We start from the raw sequence: 16916 nt of genomic DNA on the forward strand, positions 1-16916 counted from the left end.
TAAATCCTATCCCTAAGTATCCTCTCCTGTAGCTTCCCTATGACTGACATGAGACTCACTAGCCTATAATTCCCAAGGTTATCCCAATTTCCCTTCTGGAATACTGCAGCAACATTAACTAACCAGTGGCTAGCGAGGACACAGCTCGAACTCTCTCACTAGCCTGGGAGATACAAGTGTTGGGTATATTTTTAGCAAAGGTTGATAGGTCCTGAATTAGTAAAGACGTCAAAGGTTATGGGAGAAGGCAGGAAAATAGGGCTGAGAGAGAATCAATCAGCTTTGAATGAAAGGCGGAACAGACTCAGTGGGCTGAATGGCATAATTCTGCTCCTATGTCATATGATCTTATATCTATCAGGCCCTGGTAACTTGTCCATCTCAATGTTCTTCAAAAAGACTGATCACTAAGTCTCAACATGACCTAGCATATTTGAATGTTCCGCACTATTATTACAATTCTCCTCCTTGGGAAAGTAGTCATTCAGGGCTTCACCCACATCCACCTCCACCATGCACATGTTTTTTTTTCTTTTATCCTTGATTGAAACTACCTTCTCTCTAGTTATCCTCTTGCTCTTAATGTAAGTAAAGAATAGCTTGGGATTCTTTTTAATCCCGTGTGCCAAGGACTTTTCATGGCCCCTCCTGACTCTCCTAGTTCCGTTCTTGAGCTCATGTTAGAAGAGGAAATATTAAACGGGAGGAGTAGTGTTGCTCATCAGGGAAAATGTCACAATTATGCTCAGAAAGGACAGACTGCAGTGTTTGTCTACTGAAGCTATATGGGTGGATCTGAGGAATAAGAAAGGGACAACCATGTTAATAGGATTATATTATAGTCCACCCAGTAGTCAGTGGGATTTAGAGCAGCCAATTTGTAGAAAGGTAGAAGGCAGTTACAGGAAAAAGGTTGTGATAGCAGGTGATATTAACGTTCCATATATTGACCAGGACTCCATACAGTAAAAGGGCTGGATGGGATAGAGTTTGTCAAATGTGTTCAGTAAAGTTTCTTTAATCAGTGTACGAAGGTCCCAACTAGAGAGAAGGAGATACTGGATCTCCTGTTAGGGAAAGTGACAGGGCAGGTGACATAGGTGTGTCTAGGGGAACACTTTGGATCTAGTGATCATAGTTCCATTAGTTTCAAGGTAATTATCGAGAGGGATGGGACTGGGGAGATCTTAAATGGATTAGTTGCGTCTGTATTTACCTGGGAGTTGGACACAGAGTCTATAGAACTGAGGCAAAGCAGCAGGGAGGTCATGGACCATACAGAGATTACAGATGAGGAGGTGCTTGCTGATTTGAGGTAAATTAGAGTAGATAAATCCCCAAGTCCTTACAAGGTGTCCCCGTGGATCTTGTGGAGGTGTAGAAATTGCAGGGGCCCTTGAAGAGAAATTTAAAACATCCTTAGCCACGGATGAGGTGTTGCAGGACTGGAAGATAGCTAATGTTGTCCTGTTGTTTAAGAAAGGCTCTCAGAATAAGCTGGGAAATAATAGGCCAGTGAGCCTGATGTCACTAGTGAGTAAATTATTGGAAGGTGATCTATACGTATAAGTATTTGGATAGACAGTGCCTGACTAGGGGTAGTCAACATGGTTTTGTGTGTGCTCCAAATCAGTACTCTTTCACAAAGGTCGCAGTTTTCCTTATGTATACAGTAGCTATCCTAAAACTTAAAGGTTTTGTTGTTACTGTTCCCAAAATGTTTTCCCACCAAATGGTCTGTCACTGACAAATTTGTTTCCTAACACCAGCTTCTGTATGGCCCCTCCTCTTGTTAGACTATCTACATACTGATTGAAGAAACCCTCCTGGATACACCTCACAAATTCTGCCCCACGTAAGCAGCTTGCACTGAGGAGGGCCCTGTATATCTGAGGGAAGTTACAGACAACCACCCTGCTATTTTTACACTTTTCTCTCCTCTGCCTGTATACAGATGACTGTTGGGTGTCTGTCATGTAATCCCATCAGCATGATTGCAGCTTTCTTATTTCTGAATTCTATCCATATAAACTGTCATCGAACCAGACCTCTGTTAATGTTCCACTAAGTGAAACTATAATACTGCACCTGATCCACATTTGCCTCCCTCTCGTTCTTTTCTAAGACATCAAAACCCTAGAACATTAAACATCCTGTCCTGTTTCCCTCTGACCAGCACATCATTACTTTATGCACTGATCCATGGTTTAAATCCATCACTCCTACCCTTAATACTCCTAGCATTAAAATACCCACTCTTCAACCTGTCTGTCTTGTGTGCCAATTACCTGTCCTTCCTATCAGACTTACTAAACATGACATCCAGAACCTCTGAATCCTTACCATCTGACCTGGTGCTCTGCTTCCCATCCCCTGCCAAGCTAGTTTAAACCCTCCTGAGTAGCACTATTGAACCTCCCAGCCAGGATATTGATGCAGTTAAGATGCAAACCATTCCTCTTGTACAGGAAGCTTCAGCCCCAGAAGAGATTCCAGTGATCCTGAATCCTTGCCACTGTACCAGCTCCTCGGTTGCTCATTCGTGTGTCACTGGAACTAAATTAATTCAGAGATCACTATCTTTGAGATCCTACTTTTCAGCTATATTCATTGAACAGGACCACTTTCCCCCTTTCCATCTACAGTATATTATTGGTGCCAATGTGCACCATGACCTCTGGCTGTTGACCTTCTCCCTTGAGAATGTTCTGCAGCCACTTCAAGACATCCCTGAGCTGGGCACCTGGGAGACATCACACTATCCTATGGCCACAGAACATCCTGTCTCTCCCTTGGAGTATCAAGTTCCCTATCCCTAATTGCCCGTTCTGAGTTCACCCTTCCCTGCTGAGCCTCAGAGCCAGTCGCAATGTTACTGACCCGGCTGCTGCTACTGGTCCTAGCACCATCCAAAGGGGTAAACTTGTTGTGGGGAAAGTCATTGTCTGCATGCTCACTCTGCCTTTTCAGTCCCTGACATTTTCTTCTCCATGTCCAACTATAGTTCACATTCACTGGAGCTACATTACACACTTGTTGATCTAAGCCTTCACTAGACACATTACTTTGGAACGTGGAAGGAAACCCACACGGTCACGGGGAGAATATACAAACTCCTTACAGACAGCAGCAGGAATCGTACCCTGATATTACCGCTGGCACTGTATGGCGTGGTGGGGTTTCCTGTTGCTAGGGGAGGAGACACCAGAGGTGGTGTGGTGTGGCGGGCATCTATGCTAAGTTGAGGGTTAGCCCCTCCCTCAAGTGTTCGCTTGGAGAAGACAAGCTGGGTTGCATTAACTTGGTTCTGCGGCTGAACTAGCACATGAAGATCAGACTACTGCATGCTTGTTCTTGCAGAAACGTATCTCCAGGCCAACATCCCATGCACCATCAAGTCTGTGGGCCATGCCACTCAGGGACTGAGGCTAGATTTTTTTGTGACTAATTGTTTGGCTGCATTCATTGTGTATGGTTGAATGACATTTAAACTTTAACTTGAATTTAACCGCCATGCTACCATGGCCACACTATGCCCACCAGTGGGACAACCTAAGGGAGATTTTAAATTGAGTAGCTTCTTGATAAACCAGGTTTTTCATGCAAGTGCAATGAGAGGAATCTCTTGGTAACTTCAAGTCTTTACTTTCTATTCTGCTTTCTATTGGAAGAAACATATTAGACAATTATACCTTAGCTGATGAATCAGTACTAAACACAAGATAAAAGAGGAACTTGTGAGGGAGTAATGTTTCATTTAGGAAACAAGTGCTGACCCGTTTTACTCTGAACTTAGAACTTCTGCACTGTCAAATTTTCAATGCAGAATAAAGACTTCACTGATATGTTGGATAATTTAGTTTTCTGAATTATGAAAGTGATTATATGTCAAATTTACAGAATTGTTGAAAGAGGCTTTGTATGGCCAGCTGACTCGCTTCTTGACCTTTTCAGAAAATGTCAGCACATGGATGAGCATGTTCTATTTGGTAGTGTCCCTAGGGTTACAAAGATGTCCTCAAAAGAACTGGCTGGCTATAGCGTTATTAAGACTGGGAGATAGAACTAAAGGGACTATTTCCAGAGTCACGTATGGCTAAGTGGAGGGGCATACCCAAAGGGTTCATTACAGAACTCCCACTGCCTAATAGCGTCAAAGCACACTACAGCATGGAAACAGGGCCTTCGAGCCATCTGGTTTGTGCTGAACCATTGTTCTTCCTCGTACTGTCAACCTGCATCTGGACCATAGGCCTCCACACCCGTCCCATCCATGTACTTGTCAAAACTTCTCTTAAATGTTCCAATCAAGCTGGCATCCACCACTTCCTGTAACAGTTCGTTACAACATTTGCATGGTTTGCACCGTACACTGAATTCCATCTGACATGCTTAAGTTACAGGCCTTTGGTAGGCAGTAAGTACTTGATGAACGATGTCGTTTAATTCAGGGCATTTGTGCCCATCCTGTGTTAAAGTTCTGTATGTTGTCAGGTCGTGTGCTAATTATGCATTCAGTTTGAGTGGCTCTAGGATAGAGGAAGCAACCAGGCCCTGGGCATTGTGCATGAAGATGACAGCCAGTTCTGTGAGCCAAATTTTGGGGAAAGTCAGCAAGTTCAAGCTTTTATGTGACCATCCCCCTCAGCACATATATGGCTCCTCCATAGAGAGTTAAGTTCACATGATGGACGGCCTCACCTGGTCCCTCAATAACACTTCCCCGAATAAGAAAGGCATAGCAATGCCTCCACTTCCTCAGGAGATTGAAGCAAGCGAGACTTTCCTACCCGCCCCCCCCCCCCCAATCTTAACTGCATTTTACGGGAGCACCATTGAGAGTGTCCTGACAAGTTGCATTTCCATCTGTTATGGGAGCAGTCGAGCATCGGACTGGAAGTCCCTACAAAGGACTGTGAGAACAGCTGAGAGAATCATAGGTGCCTCCCTACGATCCATCAGGGTCATTTATCAGGAGTGCTGCATATGCAGGAGCTTGGTGTTATCAAGGAACCCACCCATCCATCCAGTATCCTCTTTGACTGTCTACATCAGGCAGGAGGATCCAATCCATAAAGACAAGAACAGTCAGGATGGGAAATGGCTTCTTCCCTCAGGTTATTAGACTTATGAACTCCCTGCCACATCACATTTGAAATGTCACTGGATAATTTGTACTGTACCCTACAATATTTAGCTTGTGCACTTTTTTATCTATGCATAATTGATTTGTAGATTTAACTCTTACTTTCCTAACTTATTGTGTGGTATATGTGTGTTATGTTTACACCCTGGTCTGGAGAAACATTGCCTTATTTGGTAGTATAAATGATATTCTTGCAGGTAGGTTTGCTAGAGAGGCTCCAGTGGATTTAAACTAGTACGGGGGTGGAGGGGAACCAGAGTGTAGGAACAGATGCAGGGGAGAAGGAAGAAAAAGGAGATAGTAAAGTTGTTTGCACCATTAGTGATAAACAGAGTCAGAGGTGGAAAATTTCTTAAATGTATTTATTTTAATGCTAGGAGCATTGTAAGAAAGGTGGATGAGCTTAGAGCATGGATTGATACCTGGAAGTATGATGTTGTAGCTATCAGTGAAACATGGCTGCAGGAGAGGTGTGATTGGCAACTAAATATTTCTGGATTTCATTGCTTCAGGTGTGATAGAATCAGAGGGGCAAGGGGGGAGGTGTTGCATTTCTTGTCAGAGAAAATATTACAGCGGTGCTCTGGCAGAATAGATTAGACGGCTCGTCTCAGGAGGCTATTTGGGTGGAATTGAGGAATGGGAAAGATGTAGTAACACTTATAGGGGTGTATTATAGACCTCCTAATGGGGAGCAAGAATTGGAGGAGCAAATTTATAAGGAGATAGCAGATATTTGTAGAAAGCACAAGGTTGTGATTGTGGGAGATTTTAATTTTCCACACATAGACTGGGAAGCCCATACTGTAAAAGGGCTGGATGGTTTGGAGTTTGTAAAATGTGTGCAGGGTAGTTTTTTTGTAGCAATACATAGAGGTACCAACTAGAGAAGGGGCAGTGTTGGATCTCCTGTTAGGGAATGAGATAGGTCAGGTGACGGAGGTATGTGTTGGGGAGCACTTCGGGTCCGTGATCACAATGCCATTAGTTTCAATATAATTGTGGAGAAAGACAGGTCTGGACCCAGGGTTGAGATTTTTGATTGGAGAAAAGCTAACTTTAACGAGATGCGAAAGGATTTAGAAAGAGTGGATTGGGACAGTTTGTTTTATGAGATGGATGTAATAGAGAAATGGAGGTTATTTAAAGGTGAAATTTTGAGGGTACAGAATCTTTATATTCCTGTTAGGTTAAAAGGAAAGGTTAAAAGTTTGAGATAGCCATGGTTTTCAAGGGATATTGAAAACTTGGTTCGGAAAAAGAGAGATATCTACAATAAATATAGGCAGCATGGAGTAAATGAGGTGCTCGAGGAATGTAAAGAATGTAAAAAGAATCTTAAGAAAGAAATTAGAAAAGCTAAAAGAAGATATGAGGTTGCTTTGGCAAGTAAGGTGAAAATAAATCCAAAGGGATTCTACAGTTATATTAATAGCAAAAGGATAGTGAGGGATAAAATTGGTCCCTTAGAGAATCGGAGTGGACAGATATGTGTGGAACCAAAAGAGATGGAGATTTCGAACGATTTCTTTTCCTCTGTATTCACGAAGGAGAAGGATATTGAATTGTGTAAGATAAGGGAAGCAGGTAGGGAAGTTACAGAAACTATGATGATTAAAGAAAAGGAAGTATTAGCGCTTTTAAGGAATATAAAAGTGGATAAGTCTCCGGGTCCTGACAGGATATTCCCTAGGACCTTGAGGGAAGTTAGTGTAGAAATAGCAGGGGCTCTGACAGAAATAATGATACGGGGATAGTGCTGGAGGATTGGCGTATTGCTCATGTTGTTCCATTGTTTAAAAAAGGTTCTAAGAATAAACCTAGCAATTATCGGCCTGTAAGTTTGACATCAGTGGTGAGTAAATTAATGGAAGGTATTCTTAGAGATGGTATATATAATTATCTGGATAGACAGGGTCTGATTAGGAGCAGTCAACATGGATTTGTGCGTGGAAGGTCATGTTTGACAAATCTTATTGAACTTTTTGAAGAGGTTACTAGGAAAGTTGACGAGGGTAAAGCGGTGGATGTTGTCTATATGGACTTCAGTGAGGCCTTTGTCAAGGTTCCACACGGAAGGTTAGTTAGGAAGGTTCAATCGTTAGGTATTAATATTGAAGTAGTAAAATGGATTCAACAGTGACTGGATGGGAGACGCCAGAGAGTAGTGGTGGATAACTGTGTGTCAGATTGGAGGATGGTGTGTAGTGGTGTGCCTCAGGGATCTGTACTGGGTCCAATGTTGTTTGTCATATACATTAATGATCTGGATGATGGGGTGTTAAATTGGATTAGTAAGTATGCAGATGATACCAAGATAGGTGGCATTGTGGATAATGAAGTAGACTTTCAAAGCTTGCAGAGAGATTTAGGCCAGTTAGAAGAGTTGGCTGAAAGATGGCAGATGGAGTTTAATGCTGATAAGTGTGAGGTGCTACATTTTGGTAGGACTAATCAAAATAGGACATGCATGGTAAATGGTAGGGCATTGAAGAATGCAGTAGAACATAGAACATAGAATAGTACAGCACAGTACAGGCCCTTCAGCCCACAATGTTGTGCCGACCCTCAAACCCTGCCTCCCATATAAGCCCCCACCTTAGATTCCTCCATATACCTGTCTAGTAGTCTCTTAAACTTCACGAGTGTATCTGCCTCCGCCACTGGCTCAAGCAGTGCATTCCACGCACCAACCACTGTCTGAGTAAAAAACCTTCCTCTAATATCCCCCTTGAACTTCCCACCCCTTACCTTAAAGCCATGTCCTCTTATATTGAGCAGTGGTGCCCTGGGGAAGAGGCGCTGGCTATCCACTCTGTCTATTCCTCTTATTATCTTGTACACCTCTATCATGTCTCCTCTCATCCTCCTCTCTCCAAAGAGTAAAGCCCTAGCTCCCTTAATCTCTGATCATAATGCATACTTTCTAAACCAGGCAGCATCCTGGTAAATCTCCTCTGTACCCTTTCCAATGCTTCCACATCCTTCCTATAGTGAGGTGACCAGAACTGGACACAATACTCCAAATGTGGCCTAACCAGAGTTTTTTAGAGCTGCATCATTACATCGCGACTCTTAAACTCTATCCCTCGACTTATGAAAGCTAACACCCCATAAGCTTTCTTAACTACCCTATCCACCTGTGAGGCAACTTTCAGGGATCTGTGGACATGTACCCCGAGATCCCTCTGCTCCTCCACACTACCAAGTATCCTGCCATTTACTTTGTACTCTGCCTTGGAGTTTGTCCTTCCAAAGTGTACCACCACACACTTCTCCGGGTTGAACTCCATCTGCCACTTCTCAGCCCATTTCTGCATCCTATCAATGTCTCTCTGCAATCTTTGACAATCCTCTACACTATCTACAACACCACCAACCTTTGTGTTGTCTGCAAACTTGCCAACCCATCCTTCTACCCCCACATCCAGGTCGTTAATAAAAATCACGAAAAGTAGAGATCCCAGAACAGATCCTTATAGGACACCACTAGTCACAATCCTCCAATCTGAATGTACTCCCTCCACCACGACCCTCTGCCTTCTGCAGGCAAGCCAATTCTGAATCCACCTGGCCAAACTTCCCTGGATCCCATGCCTTCTAACTTTCTGAATAAGCCTACCGTGTGGAACCTTGTCAAATGCCTTACTAAAATCCATATAGATCACATCCACTGCACTACCCTCATCTATATGCCTGGTCACCTCCTCAAAGAACTCAATCAGGCTTGTTAGACACGATCTGCCCTTCACAAAGCCATGCTGACTGTCCCTGATCAGACCATGATTCTCTAAATGCCTATAGATCCTATCTCTAAGAATCTTTTCCAACAGCTTTCCCACCACAGACGTAAGGCTCACTGGTCTATAATTACCCAGACTATCCCTACTACCTTTTTGAACAAGGGAACAACTTTCACCTCCCTCCAATCCTCCGGTACCATTCCCGTGGACAACGAGGACATAAAGATCCTAGCCAGAGGCTCAGCAATCTCTTCTCTTGCCTCGTAGAGCAGCCTGGGGAATATTCCGTCAGGCCCCGGGGACTTATCTGCCCTAATGTATTTTAACAACTGCAACACCTCCTCTCCCTTAATATCAGCATGCTCCAGAACATCAACCTCACTCATATTGTCCTCACCATCATCAAGTTCCCTCTCATTGGTGAATACCGAAGTATTCATTGAGGACCTCGCTCACTTCCACAGGCTCCAGGCACATCTTCCCAACTTTATCTCTAATCGGTCCTACATTCACTCCTGTCATCCTTTTTTTCTTCACATAATTGAAGAATGCCTTGGGGTTTTCCTTTATCCTACTCGCCAAGGCCTTCTCATGCCCCCTTCTTGCTCAGCCCCTTTTTAAGTTCCTTTCTTGCTTCCCTGTATTCCTCAATAGACCCATCTGATCCTTGCTTCCTAAACCTCATGTATGCTGCCTTCTTCCTCCTGACGAGATTTTCCACCTCACTTGTCACCGATGGTTCCTTCACCCTACCATTCTTTATCTTCCTCACCGGGACAAATTTATCCCTTACATCCCACAAGAGATCTCTAAACATCGACCACATGTCCATATTACATTTCCCTGCAAAAACATCATCCCAATTCACACCCGCAAGTTCTAGCCTTATAGCCTCATAAGTTGCCTTTCCCCAATTAAAAATTTTCCTGTCCTCTTTGATTCTATCCTTTTCCATGATAATTATAAAGGCCAAGGAGCGGTGGTCACTGTCCCCCAGATGCTCACCCACTGAGAGATCTGTGACCTAACCCGGTTCATTACCTAATACTAGATCTAGTATGGCATGCCCCCTAGTTGGCCTGTCCACATACTGTGACAGGAATCCATCCTGGACACACTGAACAAACTCTGCCCTGTCTAAACCCTTGGAACTAATCAGGCGCCAATCAATATTAGGGAAGTTAAAGTCACCCATGATAACAACCCTGTTATTTTTGCACCTTTCCAAAATCTGCCTTCCAATCTGCTCCTCTGAATTTCTGCTGCTACTAGGGGGCCTATAGAAACATAGAAACATAGAAAATAGGTGGAGTAGGCCATTCGGCCCTTCGAGCCTGTACCGCCATTTATTATGATCATGGCTGATCATCCAACTCAGAACCCTGCACCAGCCTTCCCTCCATACCCCCTGATCCCCGTAGCCACAAGGGCCATTTCTAACACCCTCTTAAATATAGCCAATGAACTGGCCTCAACTGTTTCCTGTGGCAGAGAATTCCACAGATTCACCACTCTCTGTGTGAAGAAGTTTTTCCTAATCTCAGTCCTAAAAGGCTTCCCCCTTATCCTCAAACTGTGACCCCTCGTTCTGGACTTCCCCAACATCGGGAACAATCTTTCTGCATCTAGCCTGTCCAATCCCTTTAGGATTTTATACGTTTCAATCAGATCCCCCCTCAAACTTCTAAATTCCAACGAGTACAAGCCTAGTTCATCCAGTCTTTCTTCATATGAAAGTCCTGTCATCCCAGAAATCAGTCTGGTGAACCTTCTTTGTACTCCCTCTATGGCAAGGATGTCTTTCCTCAGATTAGGGGACCAAAACTGCACACAATACTCCAGGTGTGGTCTCACCAAGGCCTTGTACAACTGCAGTAGTACCTCCCTGCTCCTGTACTCGAATCCTCTTGCTATAAATGCCAGCATACCATTCACCTTTTTCCCCGCCTGCTGTACCTGCATGCCCACTTTCAATGACTGGTGTATAATGACACCCAGGTCTCATTGCACCTCCCCTTTTCCTAATCGGCCACCATTCAGATAATAATCTGTTTTCCTATTTTTGCCACCAAAGTGGATAACTTCACATTTATCCACATTAAATTGCATCTGCCATGAATTTGCCCACTCACCCAACCTATCCAAGTCACCCTGCATCCTTTTAGCATCCTCCTCACAGCTAACACTGCCGCCCAGCTTCGTGTCATCCGCAAACTTGGAGATGCTGCATTTAATTCCCTCATCCAAGTCATTAATATATATTGTAAACAACTGGGGTCCCAGCACTGAGCCTTGCGGTACCCCACTAGTCACTGCCTGCCATTCTGAAAAGGTTTATTCCCACTCTTTGCTTCCTGTCTGCTAACCAATTCTCTATCCACATCAATACCTTACCCCCAATACCGTGTGCTTTAAGTTTGCACACTAATCTCCTGTGTGGGACCTTGTCAAAAGCCTTTTGAAAATCCAAATATACCATATCCACTGGTTCTCCCCTATCCACTCTACTAGTTACATCCTCAAAAAATTCTATGAGATTTGTCAGACATGATTTTCCATTCACAAATCCATGCTGACTTTGTCCGATGATTTCACCGCTTTCCAAATGTGCTGTTATCACATCTTTGATAACTGACTCCAGCAGTTTCCCCATCACTGACGTTAGGCTAACCGGTCTATAATTCCCCCGTTTCTCTCTCCCTCCTTTTTTAAAAAGTGGGGTTACATTAGCCACCCTCCAATCCTCAGGAACTAGTCCAGAATCTAACGAGTTTTGAAAAATTATCACTAATGCATCCACTATTTCTTGGGCTACTTCCTTAAGCACTCTGGGATGCAGACCATCTGGCCCTGGGGATTTATCTGCCTTTAATCCCTTCAATTTACCTAACACCACTTCCCTACTAACATGTATTTCGCTCAGTTCCTCCATCTCACTGGACCCTCTGTCCCCTACTATTTCTGGAAGATTATTTATGTCCTCCTTAGTGAAGACAGAACCAAAGTAATTATTCAATTGGTCTGCCATTTCCTTGCTCCCCATAATCAATTCACCTGTTTCTGTCTGTAGGGGACCTACATTTGTCTTTACCAGTCTTTTCCTTTTTACATATCTATAAAAGCTTTTACAGTCAGTTTTTAAGTTCCCTGCCAGTTTTCTCTCATAATCTTTTTTCCCCTTCCTAATTAAGCCCTTTGTCCTCCTCTGCTGAACTCTGAATTTCTCCCAGTCCTCAGGTGAGCCACTTTTTCTGGCTAATTTGTATGCTTCTTCTTTGGAATTGATACTATCCCTAATTTCTCTTGTCAGCCACGGGTGCACTACCTTCCTTGATTTATTCTTTTGCCAAACTGGGATGAACAATTGTTGTAGTTCATCCATGCAATCTTCAAATGCTTGCCATTGCATATCCACCGTCAATCCTTTAAGTGTCATTTGCCAGTCTATCTTAGCTAATTCACGACTCATACCTTCAATATAGAATACCCCCAGTAGCGTAACTGCTCCCTTCAACAGAGGGATCTAGGAATAATGGTGCATAGTTCCCTGAAGGTGGAATCTCATGTGGATAGGGTGGTGAAGAAAGCTTTTGGTATGCTGGCCTTTATAAATCAGAGCATTGAGTACAGGAGTTGGGATGTAATTTTAAAATTGTACAAGGCATTGGTAAGGCCAAATTTGGAGTATTGTGTACAGTTCTGGTCACTGAATTATAGGAAAGATGTCAACAAAATAGAGAGAGTACAGAGAAGATTTACTAGACTATTACCTGGGTTTCAGCACCGAAGTTACAGAGAAAGGGTGAACAAGTTGGGTCTTTATTCTTTGGAGCGTAGAAGGTTGAGGGGGGACTTGATACAGGTATTTAAAATTATGAGGGGGATAGATAGAGTTGACATAGATAGGCTTTTTCCATTGAGAGTAGGGGAGATTCAAACAAGAGGTCATGAGTTGAGAGTTAAAGAGCAAAAGTTTAGGGGTAACACGAGGGGAAACTTCTGTGCTCAGAGAGTGGAGGCTGTGTGGAACGGGCTTCTAGTAGAAGTGGTAAAGGCAGGTTTGATGTTGTCATTTAAAGTAAAATTGGCTAGTTATATGGACAGGAAAGGAATGGAGGGTTAGGGCTGAATGCAGGTCAGTGGGACTAGGTGAGAGTAACCGTTTGACATGGACTAGAAGGGCCAAGATGGCCTGTTTCCGTGCTGTAATTGTTATATGGTTATATAATAATCTTGACTCAACGTACTTCTCGGAAAGAAGCAAATAAGTGGGTTGTCGAAGAGGCACAGAGCTACAGTGGTCCTGTATTAAATAGGAAGCCCTGCAGTCTGTCAGGAGGTTTTCTGTCCCTGTTTGCCAAAGCTGGTCTGTAAGAATAGATGCTGAGTGAATCCAGGATAGCATTTTCCTGTAACAAGTGGCAGACGCAGCTGGATCGTTGCAACACCCTCTCCGAGCCACAGAAAGGAAAGTGGTCCTAAAATAAGATGAGCAACCAAAAAAAAGACAGACCAGTAGTGGGGACAGTCCCGGCAGTGCTGTGTCATGGACTCTCCAGGTTTGATGCAGGCAAAACCTGGAATTGTATATGAATACTGTGTTCGTATAGACTTCTAAATGTAGATGGAACAGGCTCCATTTTCGTTGCTGCTTATTATCTCAAAGAATGGTTTTGAAATGTATGAAGAGGTGCTGTACCTGATTTGTAGAACAGACTAAAATGAGCCTGAGGATTTGAAAATGGGTTTTAGATTTCTTCATCAATGGTCATTGAGTTGCAGGTGGAATTATTCAACCCTGATGCAGTGGGGTGGAAGATGTGTGCAGGGAGAGGCTGATGAACGTGGAGCACTCTAAAATGAAGTTGCATACAAGACTTGAAAAATCAGGTGAACAAAAGTGAGGAAAGCTGTTTTCTAAAATGTTGGTTATGTGTTTCTTAAACACAGAATTAGCTATGACAGCTTCTCGGCCAGGGGTTTCCAAGCCGGGGTCCATAGACCCCTTGGTTAATGGTAGGGTTCCATGGCATAAAAAAGGCTGAGAACCCCTATTCTAGGTGACTTACAATTGGACCAATAATTGCCAAACATTTAGTGTTCTCAATGTTGTTCCTTTGGCTTAGCCCAACCACACAGATCCATGGCACAGTAGTGTTCAGGCTCAGACGTATTGTGTTACTCTTTAGCATATGGTTAGTCTTCTGAATAATTTTGCATGTGTTTTCTGGATCATGTGCCTCTGTTTATAGAAACAGAAAACAAGAACTAGACCACAAGTACAATGCATCACAGACACATAACAGCATTCACAAGAAGGACATAAATTATACAAATAAAAGTCCAAAGTGGTTGAAGTAGTCCTAGTGTTGCTATAACTAAGGTAGTGATCATGGGGTTGTGCAGGTTGGATTGAAAACAAAATGACTGAAGGAAAGTTGTTCTTGAACCTGGTGAGGCTTGAGACTTCTGTACCTCCTGCCCAGTGGTGGCCGTGAGAAGATGGAGTGGCCTGGATGATGAGGCAGGGGGTCTTTGGTCTTGCCTTCTTGAGTCAGCACCTCCCCAGTGGTGGGGAATGTTGTGCCTGGGTTGTGTCCACTACTGTCTGCAGCTTTTTACTGGAAGTGTGCATTCAGATTGCTATACCAAGCCACGATGCAACTAGTCAGAATACTTTCAACAGTACATCTGTGGAAGTTTGTTAGCCATTAGCAAACCTCCATAACGTTCCAAAAAAGCATGGCTTCCCCACATCAGAATTTTGTTATTTTCAATAAGGTTCCCTCTTATTCTTCTGAACTTTAGGAATATAAACCTAGCTGACCAGTTCTGTCCTCATTCTCCAGTCCTAACATCTCAGCAATCAGTCTGACAACCTGGCACTGCTCTCCCTGCATGGTAAGAAGATCCTTTCTAAGTAAGGAGACCAGAATGGTACACAGCACTCCAGGTCTAGTCTCATCTTCATAGAAAGAACATGTGGTCTTGTTTTTAAGTATTCTTTCCATGAAGGCAGCTATGCCTTTTTCCTTGCTGACTTACTGCCTCTTTATATTTGCCTTAGGGTCTGAATCATGAAAGAGAGCTGTTACTGTCCCCATGATATGAATACATTGTCCAATACATTTTGGGCACATCCCTCCCTTTCATTGGTAGTGTCTACAGGAAGTCCTGCCTCAAGAAGGCAACATCCATCATCAAAGATCTCCAGCATCTTCTCGCAGCTGCCATTGGGCAGGAGGTACAGAGGTCTGGAGTTCCCACCCAACCTGATTCGAGAATGTCTGTTTCCTTTCAACCGTTCTGTTCTTGAACCAACCTGCACAACCCTAATAACTGCAGTTTAGCAACACTATGGTCCCTGCACTAAAGTGGGCTTCTGTTCAAATTGTTCTTTCTCGTAAAAATGGTGTATAATTTAGGTTTCATTTTCTTATGTATACTGCCATGCGCTTGTAATGCTATTGCAAGATTTCCATTGCTCCTGTGAGTGCACACTTGTGCATATAACAGTAAACTTGACTTTGACTTTTTACGTTTGTGGCTTTTATTAAGTAATCTTCTGTATATTACAGGTGCAGAAAGATGTTGCATCTGTACCCCCGTGGAAGTGAAGAGTACTGAGAGCCATTTCCCATTATTTTAGGAGATGGAGTACAATAGAGCCATACTGGGTGATTACTACGGAGAAATTATGGAATACTGGATTATTTTAATGAATGTGGACATCATTTTTCCTTTAATTAAATTGCTGATTTTATTTCTGAATGTGTGTGTTGCACTACGAGAACCAACAAAAAAAATAGTAGCCTTGTAATCCAATGACTTTATCTATAGCTGGACTGAGCAGATCTATTTATTGATCTGTAGACAATGTGCTGACAAAACTCTGTCCTTTTGACAAACAAGAATAACCTTGGAAGCATTGGATTAAGAAATTAGACAAAAGCCCACTGGGGTGGTGAAATTGGATCTTGGCCAGACCAGTATTCCAAGCTTTTTCAAACATGGACAATCTGTTTTGTGCTAAACTTGATAATGTGAGTTTGCAATTATATAGTGATGTAAGTAATGGCAGTGATGACCTCAGATGTAAACAATGACCCACACAACACTGGATTCTTAATCATAATAAAAAAGCTTCTGCTGGACAAATGGTTGGTGTTACTGCTGGAATTTCACTGAATTTTGCTTGTCTGATGAACATTTCACAGTTAGGATATCTTTTGCCACGATTCTCCAAGTTGAAGCACTCGACTTACTGCACTTCAATTCAAAAATCAGGTAAAAAAAAAATTAAAAGGTCTTCTCACTACTCTTAAAGATGCCGTAGGCCCGTCGTATCCAATGCGGATCCCAGAGGGCTAATCCTATTAGTCCCATTCTCTCTTATTTCTCTCCCCTCTCCCTGTAATTTATTCTGTCTCTCACATGCCTTTGATTCTTTTTGTAATTAACTTACAGCAATGGGTAATTTGCAAGAGCCAATTAACCCTTCTCAGGATGTGGTGGAGATAACATGCGATTGCAGAAAGAATGTGCAGACTCCACGTGGCAACATCCAAAGTCAATTTCAAGCTGGTGTTGCTGCCAGGTGATGTGATTTTCACAGCTGATGATGTGAATGAATGTTCATTGCGGAGCTAGATTTTAGGGGGAGTGCCTGAGCTGAAGTTTGTTTAAAAAAAAGTTTAAATTGGTAGTGCAAGCTGATGAAACCGTTGAAGAACATGCAATCCTCAGCTTTATAAAAAGTTGAAAAGCATGGAAGTTATGCATCAACTTCAAAACAAAGCACTAACCAGGTGTCAGTTTTGGAGGCTACGCATTAGAAAGAGTATCTAGGCTTTGGCAGAGGTGCAGAAAAGTTTCACTGGAATACCATCACCGTGATGAATTTGTGTGATATGGTGAGATGAGAGAAGTGACGGTTATCCTGCTCAGAGGTAAGGTTCAAGCGTGCCGAGTTTCTGGAAAGCTAATGAGGGACTCTTCCCATTGGCAAAAGGGTTATTGATCAGTGG

General features: G+C 43.0%; 1 protein-coding gene across 3 annotated transcripts in view; it reads left to right on the forward strand.

Annotated features, from left to right (window-relative positions):
* snx14 (sorting nexin 14) overlaps positions 1-16038 on the forward strand; it is a 174602-nt gene extending 158564 nt beyond the window's left edge. For all 3 annotated transcript variants that reach the window (XM_063056561.1, XM_063056563.1, XM_063056562.1), the window contains one exon: positions 15468-16038. In XM_063056561.1, coding sequence (XP_062912631.1) covers positions 15468-15506 — 39 coding nt within the window. In that variant the 3' untranslated portion in view covers positions 15507-16038. The remainder of the gene's footprint in view (positions 1-15467) is intronic.
* Positions 16039-16916: the final 878 nt, after the last annotated feature.

This window comes from Mobula hypostoma, chromosome 8, assembly GCF_963921235.1.
Source record: "Mobula hypostoma chromosome 8, sMobHyp1.1, whole genome shotgun sequence".
NCBI lineage: Eukaryota > Metazoa > Chordata > Chondrichthyes > Myliobatiformes > Myliobatidae > Mobula > Mobula hypostoma.